Source organism: Sinocyclocheilus rhinocerous, unplaced genomic scaffold, assembly GCF_001515625.1.
Source record: "Sinocyclocheilus rhinocerous isolate Xijiao unplaced genomic scaffold, SAMN03320098_v1.1 scaffold1499, whole genome shotgun sequence".
Taxonomy (NCBI): domain Eukaryota; kingdom Metazoa; phylum Chordata; class Actinopteri; order Cypriniformes; family Cyprinidae; genus Sinocyclocheilus; species Sinocyclocheilus rhinocerous.
The window spans coordinates 114465-134356 of NW_015650016.1; the positions used below are offsets into that span (position 1 = coordinate 114465).

The window sequence follows — 19892 nt, forward strand, 5'->3', positions numbered from 1 at the left end:
TTATTACATTTTCAAATCGCGGTATACCTTGAAACCGGTAATCGGCCCATGCCTACTGGTAAATTATCATTAAGAGATCATGTGTGAACAGGACCTTTTCAAAAATCCCGAAATTTGTTCTGGCAATCATATCGTTCTTATGGAGATGACATGATTACTCTGAGCTGTTTACAAAGCTCTGCTGCTTTTTAATTAGTTATTCTATGTAAATATGCGCTAGATGGACATCTTTGAGCATTGCGCCTCGCAGCTTTTTCAATGTGTCGCGCTTCTCCATTCATCAGGGATGCGACTCTGCAGTTGGATACTATTATGCGCATCTCGTGTTTATAAGAGCAAAACATTCTGATTGGCTAGTAATGTTAACTTGGTTGAGAGTGAAAGCTGTGCTCCTCTCATACCATTGGTAGCCGAACTCATGGACTCGAAAGTGATATCAACAAGTTTTTTTTAAATGTAGGATTATTTTTTTTCACAGCCAAACGCTGCACGCCAGAGATCCGGCACGGTGCCGAAGAACTTTAAGCCCTGATCATTATTTGCCCTTTTAATCCAAGGATTCATTTCACTTTATGGATCTGAAAGCTTCACTGCGGTTCATGACAATGTCTCGAATGTTCACTGATATGATTCACAGTGTACATGTATATGTGAATATATATATCACTACATTCACAGCATTCGGCTCATTAACTGCATGAGTCACGTGTCGCTTGGAACCATACGATTATACTTTTTATTTTGTCCCTTTCTTTAAATGACTGTTCTGGGTTCAGTACAAGTTAAGAACTTGCAAACATTCATATATATTTCTATTTCTAACATTACTTGCATTTCAACCAGAACATTTCTTTAAAATACAGTCTTCATTAACATGCAGAGCAAAGCCTCAGATGTTAATTAAACCTGAGTAGATTGATGTTTTAGAAAGGTAACTCTGTGGAAGCTGACTTTTATTGTACATGAGATGAGCAGTAAGATATGAGAGCTGGGTTAGATCATGTGTGTTTAAATTACAGGCCCAAAGAGTGTGTTTGAGCAGAGAGCCGTTCTCCGTTCGCTTACAGCACTCGCGGACCTGCTGCGAATGCACATTAACATGCTGCTAATTCATAAACTTTTACTCTCCCTCCATTCAGAGGAGATTTATTTCACTCCCTTCAGCCATTTTCTCTCCTTCTCCATCCATAAAGCAGGTTACTGCTAAAGCCTCTTTGCTTTTTAAGATCTTTAAGAGACTGGACTCATCCATATCACTTACGCTCCGCACTGAACCACAAATCACCTACAGATGCCATTTATAGAGCATCATGCAGACTTAGATATGAAAAATAATCCTAAACCAGTGACAAAAAAGGTTGATGTTTTCGCCTTTAAAATGATTTCCAGGGACAAATTTTCTAACCTTAGTAAAGAAGATGTGTCATCTTTCATGCAAATTAATACAATTAGAATAATAAGACACTATAGGGCTGATACCAATCAAATGAAATCAATGTCACCAAAATCCATCTTTGCATTGCAGAAGTTGCACAGAAGCTGCACCTGAAGTGGCTTTTTATGCATTTTATGTATTTATGCAGCTCAGAGATGTAATGAATGCATTTACATTGCAGTTACAATTAAATAAATAATGTTAGGAGAGTACTGTGTTAAATATAAAATATGCTGAATATAGAACTATGAAATGATGCTTTAAATATGAAACTAAAACTGCCAGTAGGTGGCGACAAGTCACTGTCTTAAGTGAATCACTCATTCAATTCGATTCATTCAATCGGCTGATTCACTCAGGAATGAAGCAAAGTCACTTGCTGATTTCAGAACCGGATACTACAATATTACTCTTACTATTTATGCCATAAAAAGATATGTTAAAAATAGTAAGAGTAGTGTACTAGTTTGCAGTTTTGAATTTAGGCTTATTGAATCATTGATTCACTCACGTATTTATTCAGTTCATTTATTTATTTGTTTTCTTATTCATTTATTTTATTTATTCAATATATGAATTTCATTTATTCATATTATTTATTTGTTTGTTTATTCATTCAATATTCACTGTATTCAAAGTATTAATTTCATTTATTTATTTTGTATTTATTTAGTCACTGTATTTATTTATTCAAAATATTAATTACATTTATTCATTATTTAATGCATTCATTCATTTATTCGTGTATTTACTCACTGTATTCTTTCTTTCTCAATTTGTTCAAAAACAATGATTCAGGAATGAAACATCACTGTGTTGAACGGAGACGCAACGATTGACAAAATAGAGCAAAACAGGCCATATTGACAATATCGTGTATAAAATGTATGTCACTTAATCTTAACTTAAACATAATATTAACATTTTTATTTATTTGTTATATACTATTGTCTTAAGAATAATATATTTACCTAAAAAGGAGGATAAATGAGCGTTGGGCTCAAGCCTGTGCCAGCAGACCGAGTATTTCAAAACCGGACTAATGGCTACGCTACATTCAATACAAAAAGCACCAATAAAGGCAGTTCAGTTTAATTAAAATGCACTATTTGTGTGCTTTTGTTAATTAGAGCATCATCTCATTAGCTTAATAACATGTTAAGGATTCATAGATGAACCAAAAATGAAAGAGAGGTTTTATGGTCAGGTGGCTCATGTGCTCATCAGTGATGCTGCGCACAGACAGGAGCGTTTCATAGTGTCATTAATATTTCAGCAGACTCAGACACGAGTCATTTGCATGTAAGAGTCTCTGTGGACGGACTGTGTGGAAAGTCTCAAAGCTTTCTACATGTTGTCAGCTCTGCTTTAGCACAACACTCGTGGAGAGAAACACGGTCTCCTCGACTCTCACTGCTTCTGTGTTTAGACTTGTTCTCATGGCACTGAATAAATGATTCAGTCCAAAATAAGATTTACTGGGTATTAAAGACATGCTCCAGGATCAATACAAAGTAAACTCTACTGACAGCTGCTGATCACCACAGAAAATGATTTTAACTATAGCCCTCAGTTTAGACTTTGTGGTTACGTTTAGGCCCCACTACTAAAATTATCATATAGATAACATTACAGCTCAGATAATACATTTATGCATGGGGAAAATAAATAAATAAACAAATAAAAGATCAAATAAAAAAAAGCCTAAGTGCATTAATAAAAACCAGGGTTGTGCACCATTTACAATGAACTAATTTCCTAAATTCTATATATGAGCAATATCACAAGAGTAGCAGTGTGATATGGCTGTATAAAGCATTAGTTTGAATGTCCGCTGAGGAAAGCGATATCTTTGTCATACTATCTTTCATCTGTTAAGGGTGATTTCTGACGACAGCGCTGCTCAGTGTGTTTGTTAACTGCGTCTTACAAGCTGTTGCTAAAAGTAAAAATAACTTTCTGATTTACAACCCTGTTTCAGTCTCTTTCAATATAAAAGTCTTTACTGCGGACTCACTCAGAAAAACAGTTGCCATCTAATGGCGGAATAATGAAATTAAAATCACCATCACGAACACACACACTGTTTCCCAATATTAAGTACTATTATTAAATACTACTGTTTATATAAAATATTATTTATTGAATAATCATATTTAATAAACAACAACAACAGCCATCATAAAGGTTGCTAGGCAATTCAGTCAAAACCACAAAGGCAGCGCTCTGATAAACAGCATTAAAGTTATATAAAATATAATGTTATGAGACTTTGCCCTCAGCCAAAACTATTTGCTCTGGAACAAAAAATAGATTAATGAGACCAAAGACTGCCCGTGAGTTTTACCCAAAACGAATTATATCTCACGTTTAACCACTACAGAGACATCAGAGCCAGCACTGATTTCCAGAAGATCTGGCCGAGGTGAGGCTGCTCTCGGTGGGTTCATGAGCGCTGAACGGCCGCTGACGCCCTGGAGCTCATTTTCAAATAGACATTATCTTTATTAACAAACTGCATATTTGAAGTCTAAACAAGTACATTCTTGCCTAAAATACTCTTAAAACTACATTCCGTGACACAAAAGTAGTTGTATTTATAAAATTATAGTGGATTTGGGCGTCCGCTGTGAGAAATACAGGAAGCGGAGTGATACAAACGGTGAAAGGGTTGGAGTGCTGTTATCACTAGAATATCGCACTGCTGGAAAAGGCTCTCAGCCAATCAGATTCCAGAACCAGAAAGAACTGCTGTGTGTATATATATATATATATTTTTTTCACTGTATTAATTTCATTTATTCATTCATTGCTTTTTATTCAATGCATTAATTTTATTTATCTAATTTATTTGTTTATTCATATATTGGATTTATTTATTCAATGCAATTTTATTTAGATTTATTTACTAATTTATGTAATGCATAATTTAAATTATTAATATATTCATTTATTTAATGTATTAATTTAATTCATTAATTCATTTTATTCCTTCTTTGTTTTTGTTTATCTTTGACAAGGTTGAAAGAAATATTGGTGTTAAATTTCTTTTAATTGAAATTCAGTAAATTGAAATTCACATTTATGAGCAGAAATGGAGGCAATTTAAATTACATTACATTAAGGCAATTTACAGCTCAAATCACACACACGCGTGTGCATAAATACACAATGAGCTTGAGTAGACTGAGTTCCTGAACGTCACAAATCACAGGATCTGCTCTAAAACACACAAACCTGCTGATCCCTCAGCGGACGTCTCTCCTGCACTCACTGCACTAGACCTTCACATCAGTGTGTCCTGAACTCTCCGTGAGTCCCGACTGAGCTGATGAGAGGCGACCGCTCTAAAGGTGAGGGAGTCACGTCACGCTCACATTGGCTTTGTGAAATCTCAGCCGGAGCAGTGCAGTCAGAGGAGCTTCAGACGCCACAGAGAGACATGAGCATCAGCCCACATTAACTCCAGCTGCGGCGGGGAAAAGGTTAGCGTGAAGGACTGACAGAGACAGCACACGTGTGAAGAGGTCAGAAGTCACGTGAGAGAAATCACACGTCAGCAGGAGCGACTGACCTCACAAACCTGACAAAGACACATGAGACCTGACTCTGGGAAGAGCGGCTTTATTATTATTATTGACCTTCATGCTGCTTTCACTGGCAGGAAGTGATGCAGGGAATAAAAGATAATCATAAAATAAAAGTTAACTAAAAGAAAATATAAAAACGTGTTGACTTCTTTTTCAGCTAACTAGCAAAAAACATTTCTCATTTTCATTTAGTTTAACTTTATGTACTAACTAAAACTGAAATTAAAATTAATAAAAACTACATAGACATGTTTAAAAAACAGTAAGAGATTTGTTTGATGACAAACTTAAGCTTGAATTTTAGTAACATTTTAACACATTGTTAGCATGTTTTTAGCATGTTTTAACACATTGCTAAACTGATGTTTTGCCAAAAGCCCCTGATCTTTTTGAAGATAGACCATTCACTTCACAAATAAAATATGTTTTACAAATGTTAATTTGTTCTCCAAGTACTAAATCCATCTGTCTGTGAGGAAAAGCAGTCTGCGCTGCTGGCTGTGGTAGTTTACCGCTTACCTTACGTGTACTTACAGCATCACTAACAGTCTTTTGTATCGTAATTTCTGTGTTGCAAACATTCAAATCACAGAAGTACTGGGACAAAAGTTTATAGTTCAGATTAAAAAACTGTTGTCTACCGTAGCGATCAAATAGATTAAATCACCTTTTCATGGTGACTTGACGCTCCAAATAAAGATCGTATCAATTACAACATAACGCCAGCAGGTGGCGACAAGTGACTTAAAAAAGAGATTTGTTAAAAAACAGAGCTAAGTCCCTTATTTCTCTAAACCCTAGCAACGCCCCTGTTGATCACATATTTCCAGAATGATTTAACACATTGCTAGCATGTTTTAACCAGATGCTAACAAGTTTTCACATGTTGCTAACATGTTTCTAGTATTTAACACTTTGCTAGCATGCTTCTAGTATGTTCTTAGCACATTGCTAAGAAGAGTTATCATGTTGCTAACACATTTCCAGCATGATTTAACATTGCTAACATGATTTAACACATTGCTAGCACGTTTTAACAAGATGCTAGCATGTTTTAGCACTTTGCTAACATGTTGCTAGCATGTTTTCACATGTTGCTAACATGTTTCTAGTATTTAACACTTTTCCTAGTATGTTTTAGCACATTGCTAAGAAGAGTTATCATGTTGCAAAACATTGTCAGCATGTTTTAACAAGTCTCTAATGTTTTAGCAAATTGCTAACATGTTTTAGCATGTTTATAACTAGATTTAACTAATTGCTAACACCTTTAAACGTGCTGCTAGAATGATGTAGCAATGAAAACTTTTTTTTTATTATTTATTTCAGCTAGTGCACAACGAAACATTTCTCATTTTCAATTAGTTTAACTTGATATACTACCTAAAACTAAAACTGAAATAAAAATGAATAAAAACTATACAGACTACATACTCTAGACTATATAGACTTCGCAGTGATCCTAAAATAACACTGATATTTACCCATGTAAACAAATACACATGTATGTAAATACACAAAAGTCAATTGTACCGTTTTGGAACGACATGAGGTTTTCTCTTTTTTTTGGTGAAATATTACTTTGAAACATATGTATAATTGCGTAAACTAACTGAATGTGTGTGTGTGTGTGTATAAGAGCTCACTGTTAGTGACTGTAGAATAATCTGTGTGTGTGTGGCATGTTTTAACAAGTCTCTGTTTTAGCAAATTGCTAACATGTTTTAGCATGTTTATAACTAGATTTAACTCATTGCTAACACCTTTAAACGTGCTGCTAGAATGATGTAGCAATGAAAACTTTTTTTAAATTATTTATTTCAGCTAGTGCACAACGAAACATTTCTCATTTTCAATTAGTTTAACTTGATATACTACCTAAAACTAAAACTGAAATAAAAATGAATAAAAACTATACAGACTACATACTCTAGACTATATAGACTTCGCAGTGATCCTAAAATAACACTGATATTTACCCATGTAAACAAATACACATGTATGTAAATACACAAAAGTCAATTGTACCGTTTTGGAACGACATGAGGTTTTCTCTTTTTTTTGGTGAAATATTACTTTGAAACATATGTATAATTGCGTAAACTAACTGAATGTGTGTGTGTGTGTGTATAAGAGCTCACTGTTAGTGACTGTAGAATAATCTGTGTGTGTGTGTGTGTGAGACGGTGAGCTTCTTACTTGAGCGAGAGCGAGAAGTCGTTCTTACTGGTCTCACTGTTTCTCACCAGGTAACTGGCCTCTTTACACAAGCGCAGCAGAGACTCGGCGTCCGTTCGGCTGATGGCTCCGTGATACCAGCTGTGAAGCAAACAGAACGAGAGACGCGAGTGAAGAAGAGCGCCAGAGCCGTTATGAAGCGTCTGCCGTATGTTTGACTCACAACTGGCTCTCCAGAGGCATGGACGGGTCGATGCGCTCGCCCACGCTCGGCCCGCTGGGCTCCACAGAGCTCATCTTAGTGCTGACCAGACAGCTGCTTGAGTGCCGCTGCAGAGGACGACACTTCAGGTCCTTAGTGGGAGACATGTGGGACTTCTCCACGCCGTCAAACTGCACTGTAACAGGAGAAGCACAGCACATGTTAGAAGTACACTACTGATGACATGTCTCACACATAGCTTTCAACCCGAAAACTGATTTCCGTCTCTTTTCTCATATAATAAAATTATTTGAGCTTGAAACAATATTTAATGTCCATTATTTAGTAGCCATTTTTTAAAGCTGAATATTGTCAAGTTATTACAAAATATTATAAAAATAAATGAAGTTATTCTAATAATTTTTTTATATTTTTCTTAAACATTTTTTTTAATAATTATGTTATTCTAAATATTTTAAATCATTATATTAAATTATATTTAATCAAAATATTTTTTATTGTATATTGTATTAATTGTATAAATATACTTTAACAAATTCACTTTAAAAATAAAGTTTAACCCCCAAAAAAATTACAAATAAAAATGCTTTTGTTTTTGTAACTATTTCTGTAATTGCAATGATTACAGTGGGTGTAGAAAAGAATCAGCCTCCTTTAAAACAATCACATTTTGTTGCTTTGCAGCCTGAAATGAAGACAGTTTTTGTTTTATCCAGCTGTATTTACTCAGTGCAACTTTTAACATCCAAGTGAAAGATCAAACACCAACATGACAGAAAAAAAAATAAATAAATCACTGAGATGGAGTTGCAATAACTGTATAATTATACTGTAACATGACACCTTAAATGCAACCCTTTTTTGCATTTTTGCATTTTTTTAAATATTATTTTTATTTAATTTTGCATTTCTAACCATTTCTGTAATTGTAATAATCCGGTTGGAGGTCGTCCTTGTGTTAATAAAAAATGATAATAAAAAAGGAACATGTTCAAATGAAATCCACAAGTGACCTGTAATTCCTCGAGCATGTCACTGCTCTCCAGAAATAGTTTTTGAAGAAAATTCCCAGCATGACCTTGTAAGACTAGGAGTCCATACATTGAGCTTTGTGTTTTATTGAGCAGAAACTCCCTGCAGGCCGTAACTCAATCCAATGAAGTCTATGTGAGCGCCGGAGGGATTGAAGCTCATCCTGCATGTAACGAGAGGAGCTGTGGACGAGCGAGACGCTTCATAAAACAACTGGATGAGGAACGATCAGGGCTCAGACAGGGAGCTGCTCACCGGTGATCGAAAATGCACACAAACCCAATACACAGAAAACACAATATACAATAAACCGCTGCTGTTTCACATCACCGTACAAACACTGCAGCTTCAGCTGGACCGCAAAGTCATTTAATTATTCATTCAATTTTTTTTTATGCAACATTTGGGCATTTTGACATGTCAGTCAATAACCACGTCTGACTTATCCATAGATAATCTACATGAGATTTATATACTGAGTAGTGAAATATAAATATAAAAATTACTATATATATATATATAGAGAGAGAGAGAGAGAGAGACAGAGAGACAGAGAGAGAGAGATAACTATATAAAAATATTAAAAATAAAAATATATTATAAATAAATGAAAACTATCATTTAAATTACTTTGACAATTTATTACATTTTTCAAAAATTTAAAATTCAAATATTCAAAAATATTGGGGTCCTGATCAAGAGTCTATTTTGTGAGAATAACCAGCTGACTGTACATTATCCCTTACTTATGTTAACTTTACTGTGAAATTGAGTAGTGAATTATTGTAACTATATTATATAATAATCAATATATAATATAATACAATTAATAAATAATAAAACAATCAATTAAATCAAATTAATATTAATTAAATTGTAATATTAAAATTAATAACATGTTAACATAAATCAGTTAATAAAAATGTATTAATAAATTAATAATAACAATTAATAAAATGAATAAATGGTAATATATTATGAAATACTAAATATTATATAGCCGCTGAAAAGAAAGAAAGAAAGAAAGAAAGAAAGAGAAAGATGGCATTTTGGAATATGGAAACCTTACATCAGCAGATTGACGAGATCAGCATAATCAATCACTGATGCCTTAAAAACCATTCCACAGAAGAGTTTATTTGATCTGTGTCTATAAACAGGTTTTGATTTACAAAAGAAGAAAGTAAGTCGGGCCCAGACTATCAGTCCCACATGAGATACAGAGGTCACAGAGGTCACGGGGGTCACAGAGGTCACAGGATGTAGTTGTAGTGAGAGAGCTCATGTTTCTGATGGATGTGATGGATGCCTCGAGCGTCAGTAACAGATGAGTGTCAGATTTACACCACATACTTATGTACACAGATTCTCACATACACTCACAGAAGCATACAAACAAACACACACGGACACACACACACACATCAGAGCTGCTTCAGCATTATTGCATGATCATAATGCTAATTTTCCCTGCTAATATTCAATCACATACTGTTTTATTAGTTTGAATGTTTTTAATGCTCATTGTCATGCCTTCGTTGCATCCTGATTATACATATGTATGCAGCATAACCTGATGTCATTTGATTGAGTGAATGTGCTTACATAAGCTTAGCTGACATTACAACAGTACCATGTTACTGCTTTGTGATCATGTACTGTGATACAGCCATGATTTTACTGGACAAATGATAGTACTGTGTTATTTTTCCTGTCATGTAAATGTCATCATATGAATATGGTGAAGATTCATTGCCGTGGTATACAGTGGCCTCAAAAGGTGGTTGGGCAGCTGTGCCTTCACAGGATATGATAAAATATCAAACCAAGTGACAAATTATATTTAGACTACCGTTCAAAAGTTTTGTGGTTGGTAAGATGTTTTTGACAGAAGTCTCGCCTGCTCACCAGGGCTGCATTTATTTGATCAAAAATACAGTAAAATAGTGAAATATTTTTATAATTTAAAACAGCTGTTTTCTATGTGAATATATATTAAGCTGTAATTTATTTCTATGATGCGCAGCTGTATTTTCAGCATCATTACTCCAGTCTTCAGTGTCACATGATCTTCAGAAATCATTCTAATATGCTGATTTGCTGCTCAAGAAACATTTCTGATTATTATCAATGTTGAACACAGTTGTGCTGCACAATATTTTTGTGGAAACTGTGATACATTGTATTTTTCAGGATTCACAGATGAACAGAAAGTTCAAAAGAACAGCATTTATTTGAAATAGAAATCTTCTGTAACATTATAAATGTCTTTACTGTCACTTTTGATCAATTTAATGCATCCTTGATGAAAAAAAGTATTAATTTCTTTTAAAAAGAGTAAACATTTTACTGACCCCAAACTGCTAACATGTTGATAATAATTGTGATGAACTATGACTTCACACAGTCCTGTTTGTACGCATTATCTGAGCACTTGTAAAATGCATGAAAGGTAGTTTTTCTAAAGCTGGAGTATTTAGTGAGGAGCTGCTGCTTCAGTCAGGCTGTGGTGTTGTGATCACACCGTGTTGATAGTCATACTGGCCTCTAGTGGCTCTCACGTCCAGCATATTAATATAGACTTATACTTGCATATCATTTTAACATCTAAAATCTTGATGTTGATTTGAAAGAAAGAAAGAAAGAAAGAAAGAAAGAGAAAGAAATCGATGACATTAATAGTTTTGTTTACCCATAAATCTTTGCTCAGCACACTGTGAGGCTGTGAACTGCTACATATGCTGAGTGTTTTACTGTAATAAGCTCTGATACGAGAGACTCTGTTTAATTGATCGTTGATGCTGTAAAGAGCCTGTGAGTCAGAGATCAGACTGTCCTTTCACTCTAATTACACTCTTACAGTGAGACTGAGAGATACAGAGTCATGAGAGAACACACACACACACACACACACACACTTCCTCTAATGTCCTCATCAACATTTCCCCAACACAGTCTGCTCTCTCAGTCTCTCTGTCTTTGTAGTGTGCTGTTCTTTGAGTGTGTGTGTGTGTGTGTGTGTGTGCGTGAATCTGTGTGTGTGTGAGTGTGTCTGTGTGTGTGTGTGTGTGTGTGTGTGTGTGTGTGAAAGTGTGTGTGAGTGAGTGTTTGCATATTGCATGAGATGGAATGCCATAATTTTTGTTTACTGTTGGCATACACTGTAAATCGGTGGAGAAACGATCTGTTACCATGGAAACCTGCCATGCAAAGGTGCTTGGTGCCTCTCGAGCCGATCATAACCGTCAAATGACAATCTGACGTTCTTCAGGAGCCGAGAAGAGTGTGTTAGAGAAAGATGAAAGAGAAACGCTTCACACACACACACACACACACACACACACAGGTGAAGCGGAGGATGGCGTGAACCTACAGATTTGTGGTCATAACGTGACCTGGCCGTGACCCTCGCATGACCTCAGCGTCTGCCTCCAAGCCAGCAGAACACGACTGTAACCGTGACGACGGCACGTCCAATCAGCATTGAGTCATGAATCTGACATCAACGAGCACACAGACTCTCCTCTGACCTTTTCATGTCTAATAGACCGAACACTGAAGCGCTTCACCTGCACTGACTGCCGGAGCCGTTTCTCCTTTCCTAAACGTTCATCTCTCAGAGCAGTTTCTCTGTGCCCTTTCGCTCTCCTTCAGAATCACTTACGACGCAATGCACTGAAAACATACAAAGCCGCTTGTCAAACTGAACTAAGCGCTGTGTTTCTGTACAGTGACGGCCTCTGCTGTGGTTTAAAGCAGCCGTTCACACACACATTTACAGTGAGACAAAGCATCTGAAAGCCATTTTCAATGAGAGCTGGTAATTCTATATATATATATGTACTATTTTTAGATTATAATACTATTTTATTTATTATTTACGTATTTATTTACTTTTAGAAGTACATTATATTCTACAATAATATTATATCTGTGTCATAATTTCTTCAAGTTAAACCAATCTTTTATTTTGGCAGGTTGTTGTGAAGGGCTTTGAGTTTGACTATAGTTTTCTCAAATATTCACAAACAGTAGTCCATAGTGTGATGTGATGAAGTGTGCAGCCATACTGATTCACTGATTCACTGATTTATTGATTTATTCACCCACATTTTGCCAAATTCTGTGACATTCCACATTACGCATTAAATTCCATTTTTATGACTGATTCCATGATTCTCTCCCTCTTTTCTGCATTGCAGGAGCCCTAAAATTTTGAGAATATTCTTTCAATTATTTTCAAAAGTTATGGTCAGTTGTGCAGTTTATGATAACATTAATTCATGCAGCAGTTGGACGCTGATTATGACCAATAACACAGCCATAAATGCACTGTATGTGTGTTATTACAGAGGCAGGCAGACTCATCTCATCTCAGCTTTATAGAGGTACAGGAAGAACATCAGGGAAAGACATTTATAAGCTGAAAAGACCAAGATATTTATAACATGCATTACAAGTTTGTCACCTCTAAGCAATCTCCACAGCGCATTACACAAGAAACCTGAAGTAAACAAGACAATACACTTCCATTCTGAAACACTCAACGAGGGTTACTTCTGAACACGTCGACTAATTAAAGCTGCTAATTAATTCTCATTTACTAATTGACTAATGGAAGATCCGTCAGCGGGGAGAGGCGGGGTGCAGCCTGCAATTAAGATCTCCGCTCGGACTCAAACACACACAGACTCGAGAGAGGCGGGTAAAACCACGTCAGTCCTGATTGGCTGAGACCAGTAATAATCAGCTGGATTTGGTGCATGAAAAACATTCGTCTTTTGTTTCTTTCCTCCATTAAACCCCGGGAATACAGTCGACGTGTTTCACAAAGGCAGAGAAAAGCAGGCCTCGCGGGCTAAACCCCACAGTCACGCTCGCATAATGAAATCTACATCGCTTTTAATTCTATTATTTCACATTCTACAGAGACACGAGGCAGATACGAGCCCAGAAGAAAGGACCGGAAAGCAGCGACAATTAATTCAGACGCCAAAACAAAAGAAGCGCCGGCTTTTCTCGGTGCAAACAAAAGAGTTCGACGATATTTATATGCAAATTTAATTTCTGGCCCATCAAGTAGCTGCAAAAATTAAAATCTCATCAGATTGATGCGACAGGTTTTCAGGCGCTATATAGGAACAAATGACGAGATGGTCGACTAGTAGTGCAATAACCAGCTGGTTGATTAGTGAGGTTAACTGCTGCTTTTAGACCTAATTCTCAAATCATTTAGAGACACGACATAACTAAAAGTTAAAGGATATTTTGTCAAAAGACAAAAACTATGACTAAAATAATATCTTGAGTACAAATGCATAACCAAGCAAACCAGGTTTTAAACCAACCTCACCAGTGTTCGTTTATTAGTTTTTATATACTAGTATAGTATTTAATTAATATTTTGAATTAGCTTTCATTTTTAAATTTTCAGTTTTAATTAATTAAAAAAAAATTTTTTTCATTTTCGTTCTGTTTAAATATTAATATTTAGGCTTTTTTATGTCAGTTTTAGTTTTTATTTATTTCCAGTTAGTAGTTTTAGTGCTCCTTCTTAAACTTATTTCAGTTTCAAGATCTTCAAGATTCATCCAATATTTATATATTTAATGTCAGTTTTTGTTTTTATAAAAAAAATAGTTTATGTTTTTAAATATTAATATTTAGGTTTAATGTAATTTTTATTTCAATTGTAGTTTTATTTCAGTTGAAGTTTTTTATTTAAGTATTTAATTTAATATTTACATTTGACTTTATTTCAGTTTTAATTAAATGAACAAAAATGTTAATTTAAAGTTTTTAATATAGGTTTAATTTAATTTGCATTTCAAATGTAGTTTTAGCTCAGTTTTTATTTATTTTCAGTTAGTAGTTTTAGTGCTTCTACTTACGCTTATTTCCATGATTTTAGCTTTAGTTTAAAGTTTTTCATCTAATATTTACACTGTAAAAACGATAAGATCACTAAGTCATGGCAACTAATGTTTTTACATTACTTAAACTCATCAAAATAAGTTACATGAAATTCAACTTGTTTCTTTAACGTGAGCTTAGTTTAAATGACTTGTACAACCAAGTTGATTATATTTAAGACAGCAACCGTACGCTTTTATGTTGAAATAGGTGGAAACATCTTACAGTCTACATGTTATTTGCTTTCAGCTTTATTTAAACTAACACAAATGTTTTTAGTTTTAGTGTTTTTACTGTTCAGGTTATTGTAATTTCTAATTCAGTTGTAGTTTTAGTTCAGTTTAAATTCACATTTAATACATCTGATTTAATTCCAGCTTTATTTAAATGAACTAAACTGTTTTCTTTTGAATAGTTTTAGTGTTTTTAATAGTCTGGGGATCTGAATTTGAGCGAGGGCAGACAGCATCACTCGCATATCTCTGTGAAACGACCCTTTAACCTGTTTATTCCTGCGAGGAAGTGGAGCGACGGGATCGTTTTACGGCTAATCTCTGGAGGAAAGGATCAATCCAGGTTAGTTTACAGCCGCCCGACTGCTCAAATCCACACGCCTTCACTTCACCGACACCAGCGCGCTCACAGGCGACACGCAACACCACTTTCAAGCATTTTTTGGTTTTATGGCGGCACCCCGATGCAACACGTCTGAAATGGAAACGTGAATTCCCGTCATCTGATCGTGTAAAACCATATTCCTGAGGATCTGAACATCTGTAATCTCTACGGGACAATCGCTTTTCCACATTTCCCTGTCAAAGGACTGAAACGCAATCGGGAGCCTGGTGACTGTGTTACACGGAGAGGGTAAACTGTGAAGGGAAACACTGAACGTCTGAGCTGTTTCTGAGTGTCGGAGCTGGATCCGCAGACGCCGAGCTCCATAAAAGCCAGCGAGGTGTTTTCAGGAACGCTGGACTCAAGCCTCACTCATTTTCTGCTTCACTGGAAGCAAATGCTAAATTTGGACGGTAGCGCTAGAAAGAGGCTTAAATCTCACAGCAGCCCATTAACTTTATCTGAGCATATGTGCTTCATGAGTGCGAAAGCTCTTCAGCTGAACAGCACAATACAACCTCAACAGAGGAAGACTAACACACAGATGCCCGTTCAGATTATTCACCGCAATCTAGAGTAACAATAAAAAATAACATAATTAATAATAATAATAAAATAAAATAAAAAATACTAAGAAAACTATTTTAATATACTTATACAGGATTAATATACTTAATACTTAATGTACTAAACTGAATGAACATATTAATACACTTAAATGGTTAAATAAATAGTTAATAATAATAGTTAAATAAATAGTTAATTTTCTGGTTCAGAATAAAGCAAAAAATAAAAAAGTTTATATATATATATATATATATATATATATGAATGTCTTATATATTTCCAAGGCTTTTCCAATTGTTGCTGAGTACTGGACTGAGTACTTTCTAGCCAATTAAATATTAAAATAAATATAAAAAAAAAAAAAACAACAACAATAAAATATTAAATAAATATAAATATTAAAAAATCTGAGTTTTATATAACCATGAAAACTTTCTGAAGAAAAGACACAACAAATATTATTTAAATAGTAATAATTATAATCAGAATAAAAATTAAATAATTAATAAAAAAAAAAAAAGAGATTGTGAGAGTTTGAAACGAAAACAGAAAGGCACAGCTGTGAGATATAAAGTCACACTGTAAAATTGAAAGTGGCATTCTAAGACATAAAGTCAAATTTACAAGAAATCAAGCAGCAGTTATGAGAAATAATCTCACATTGTGAGATATGAAACTGCATTTCAAAATAGCCCAGAAGGCTCAACTGAACCTCTACAGGAGACACATGTGAGAATATTAGAGAAATGTTGTGATTAGTTATTTCTCCTGCAGGCTCTGAGATCTGCGTGTGAGAACTGAACTGAACTGAACTGAACTGGTCTGGGGTCTGGAGGGACGTGTGGAGCGAGGCCGAACCCACCGTGCTGGAGCTGGTCGCAGGCTGAGGCTGTGGCGCTGAGTCCCGGAGAAGACGGAGCCTCCACCGCCTCCATCAGAGGAGGACCGGTGTTGAGCTGCCCGACCGGAGGAGGCCACGGCAGATCCTTAATGACTTTAATCTCTACTGCAGACAGAACCAGAGACAGAGAGACAGAGAGACAGAGGGAGGGCAGGAGAGACGGAGAGAGGAGCGTCAGTGAAGGCAGGATCAGGTCAGACAGTCACAGACTGGAAACAGGAAACAGGAAACAGGAAGGAACCAGGAAACAAACAGCGATGGAGAGCATTCAGGATTCTGCCTGTCGAACACAAACACCTACAGACCTCAGGATTCACCCTAGAAAACCACTGCATCACTAATGATCAAACTCTGCTGTTTCACACACAATCTCCTGAGTGTTTTATCCAGTCAAAGCTCTTTCAGTGTAACTGTACAATCGTCCAGCTTCAACTGGAGCTTCTCGTGTCAGATCTTGACTGGTTTTGATCAAGTAAGCGTCAGAATAACTGCAGTAATATCTCCAGATGAACACTTACTGGACTGAAGCAGCTCAGCTTTACTTGATTCTCCATTCCCAAACCAAAAACCTGATTGCTAAAAAAACAAGGATGCACAATATTAAAAGTCTGGCTGATACCAACAATTATTTTTAATGTTATGGTCAATAACCACAACATGAACTGAGCTGAAAAGCATTAAACTGACTTGTTGAGACACTGCTGCTTTTTTAGAGCTGCTCTGAAGCAGAATATGAATATTGTCTCAAAAACAATAAAGTTTGCATCATCAATTCTGTTATCTTACTGCTTATCACTGTAAAGCTGCTTTGAAACAAACTGTATTGTATAAAGCGCTATAGAAATAAATGTGATATGATAACAAAAAAATGGCTGGAAATAAAATTATATAACATTTTGACTAAATCAATTAAAAACACTAAAAACATAAATCAGTCATTTTTAATGCCGCAAGCGAATTTAGGCATCTCAATATGATAATATACTATATGAAAAAATGCATATTCATTCTGAGGTTTGCTAAAGATTTAAAGATAAATATTTAAGTGTTTTTAAAGATTCATTTAAGTGAGTGATGAGGACAAAGGTGATCAAAATGTTGAAAAAAAAGAGAAAATGAGCACAAACAATTAAATATCCCAGATTGACTGATACTGATAAATTAAATATATATTTGGTAACACTTAAAGCCTTTATGTATAATGCATAATAAAGCTATTCATAATGTATTATATCTTTTCATAAATAATTGTACCCAAAGTGAACATGCATTATAATATTTGAAGGTCTGCTTGCCGTGTGTTTTAATGCATTATGCTTTCTAAAGGTGTAACAATGAATAGATAAGTGTTATAATGTATTATAACTGCGGTTACAATTATTCATGAGATTATACAATGCATTACAATGCATAATTAATGCATTAAAAATTATTTTATAATGCATTATATATAACGTTTTAAGTAAAGTGTTACCATATATTTTAACAAAATATTGTGCATTTCTATAAAAATAACACTGAAGGACAGAGATTACAGGAAATGGAACTATATCATGTCATTACCATGTTATGACTATGCTATTACCATGTTATTACCATGTTATCACTATGTTATTACCATGTTAGTTCAAGGTACTAAAAACCAAGCTACAGTTCGATTCTTCTTCAGCATAGCTTGACACGTGTCTATATTTGACTATTTTAACTTCAGTAGATAGAAATGTGGCTGTGGTGTCTATGCGCAAACACCTTTGTGATTATTAATACAAAATTAGAAATTAATTATCCTATATTGACTGATACTGGTAAATTAAAAATATATTTTACCAACATATCGTGCATCCCCATAAAGCACACAAAAACAACACTAAAGGACAGAAATTACAGGAAACGATACTATTATCATGTTATTATTACTGTGTTAGTACCATGTTATTACTGTGTTAGTACCATGTTATTAACATGGAAGTTCAAGGTACTTTAAAGAAAAGTATTGCATTCAATGTACTAAAAACCAAGCTACCGTTCGATTCTTCTTCAGCATAGCTTGACATGTGTCTATATTTGACTATATTTTAACTTCAGTAGACAGAAATGTGGCTGTGGTGTCTATGCGCGAACACCTTTGTGATTATTAATAAAAAATTAGAAATTAATTATCCTATACTGACTGATACTGGTAAATTAAAAATATATTTTACCAACATATCGTGCATCCCCATAAAGCACACAAAAACCACACTAAAGGACAGAAATTACAGGAAACGACACTATTATCATGTTATTACTGTGTTAGTGCCATGTTATTAACATGGAAGTTCAAGGTACTTTAAAGAAAAGTATTGCAAAACTATACTGCTAATGGCCAAGGTATTTCGAAGGAGTTACAGTTTGGTAATTCTTTTGTTAGCACATGTCTGTATTTGACTGTAATTTAACTTCAGCAGATGCGTGCATGAGTGTATTTGTGTTCAGTAATTCCTTCGCAACATTAGTCACTGTGTATTAGTGCAGCTTCTTGCATCTTGACTCTTCGCAGTGACCGGTTCTGTCCATGAACTAACTTTGCTGTGCAAACAGCACAGAGCGAGTCGGTGTACACTAGGAGTTAGAAATGAGACATCGCTGTCACTTAAGCCCCGAGCCGCATCTATTTATTAATGAAACAAGCAACAAATCCCTTCATTCTGCTCTCTGTGCATCGTCTCGCTGTCAGTGCGCTGACAGAAACAGCTCGATCCAAAACAAACAGTACACACAAACAAAAGCTCCTCCGGAGGACGGATGGATCTCTGAAATACAAAGCAAACACACTTGTGATTCATTTGGCTTGCTTTCAGCGCTTGACAGGCGAACCACCTGAGCTGTCTGCGCATCCAGAGTAGAGCTGGCGGTTTGTTGACTGTGCTGTCTCGTTTCACGAGCCGATAAACGCACTCGGTTATGAACTCGCCCTTGTTTTTGACTCCTGAGGGCTCTACGTGAGCAACTTCTAGATAAAGCATTAAGCAGGAATCTCGACTAGCACTCATGATATGATGGCGGTTGACAGAGTCGCTATTATCCGCCGGCGTTTGGCTGAACAGAGCCGATCTAGCGAGGTCAGCCTCTTTGACAGCTCATATAATAGTTTCCTCCGCGGCGGGTGAAGCGAAGGCCTGCCAGCAGCCTGATTAAACAGCTAATTCTCATTGGGTGCCGCAGATTAGTGTGTAATTGTTTTGGGAGAGCGGAGCTTCGCCTCTCTCTTCGCACCGGTCGCACGCATTCGCTGCCACCCAGATAAGATGCACTGTGTATATGGGCTCTTCCGCACTGAAGGTGAACTCAGTTGAGAGGCTGTAACGCTTCTTGTGTTAAGCCAAAAAGCTGTTTGCATGTTCAGGCATTCGGAGGAGTTCTTTGAAAGCGCTCGGTCCTGTCGGTAATGCGGCA

At 35.6% G+C, this 19892-nt stretch overlaps 1 protein-coding gene across 1 annotated transcript in view; it reads right to left on the reverse strand.

Annotated features, from left to right (window-relative positions):
* LOC107711345 (SH2 domain-containing adapter protein F-like) overlaps positions 1-19892 on the reverse strand; it is a 40820-nt gene that overhangs the window by 4622 nt on the left and 16306 nt on the right. The window contains exons 3-5 of the mRNA XM_016516330.1: positions 16419-16562; positions 7427-7601; positions 7225-7344 (exon numbers count right to left, since the gene is read on the reverse strand). Of these exons, the coding sequence (XP_016371816.1) occupies positions 7225-7344; positions 7427-7601; positions 16419-16562 (439 nt within the window). The remainder of the gene's footprint in view (positions 1-7224; positions 7345-7426; positions 7602-16418; positions 16563-19892) is intronic.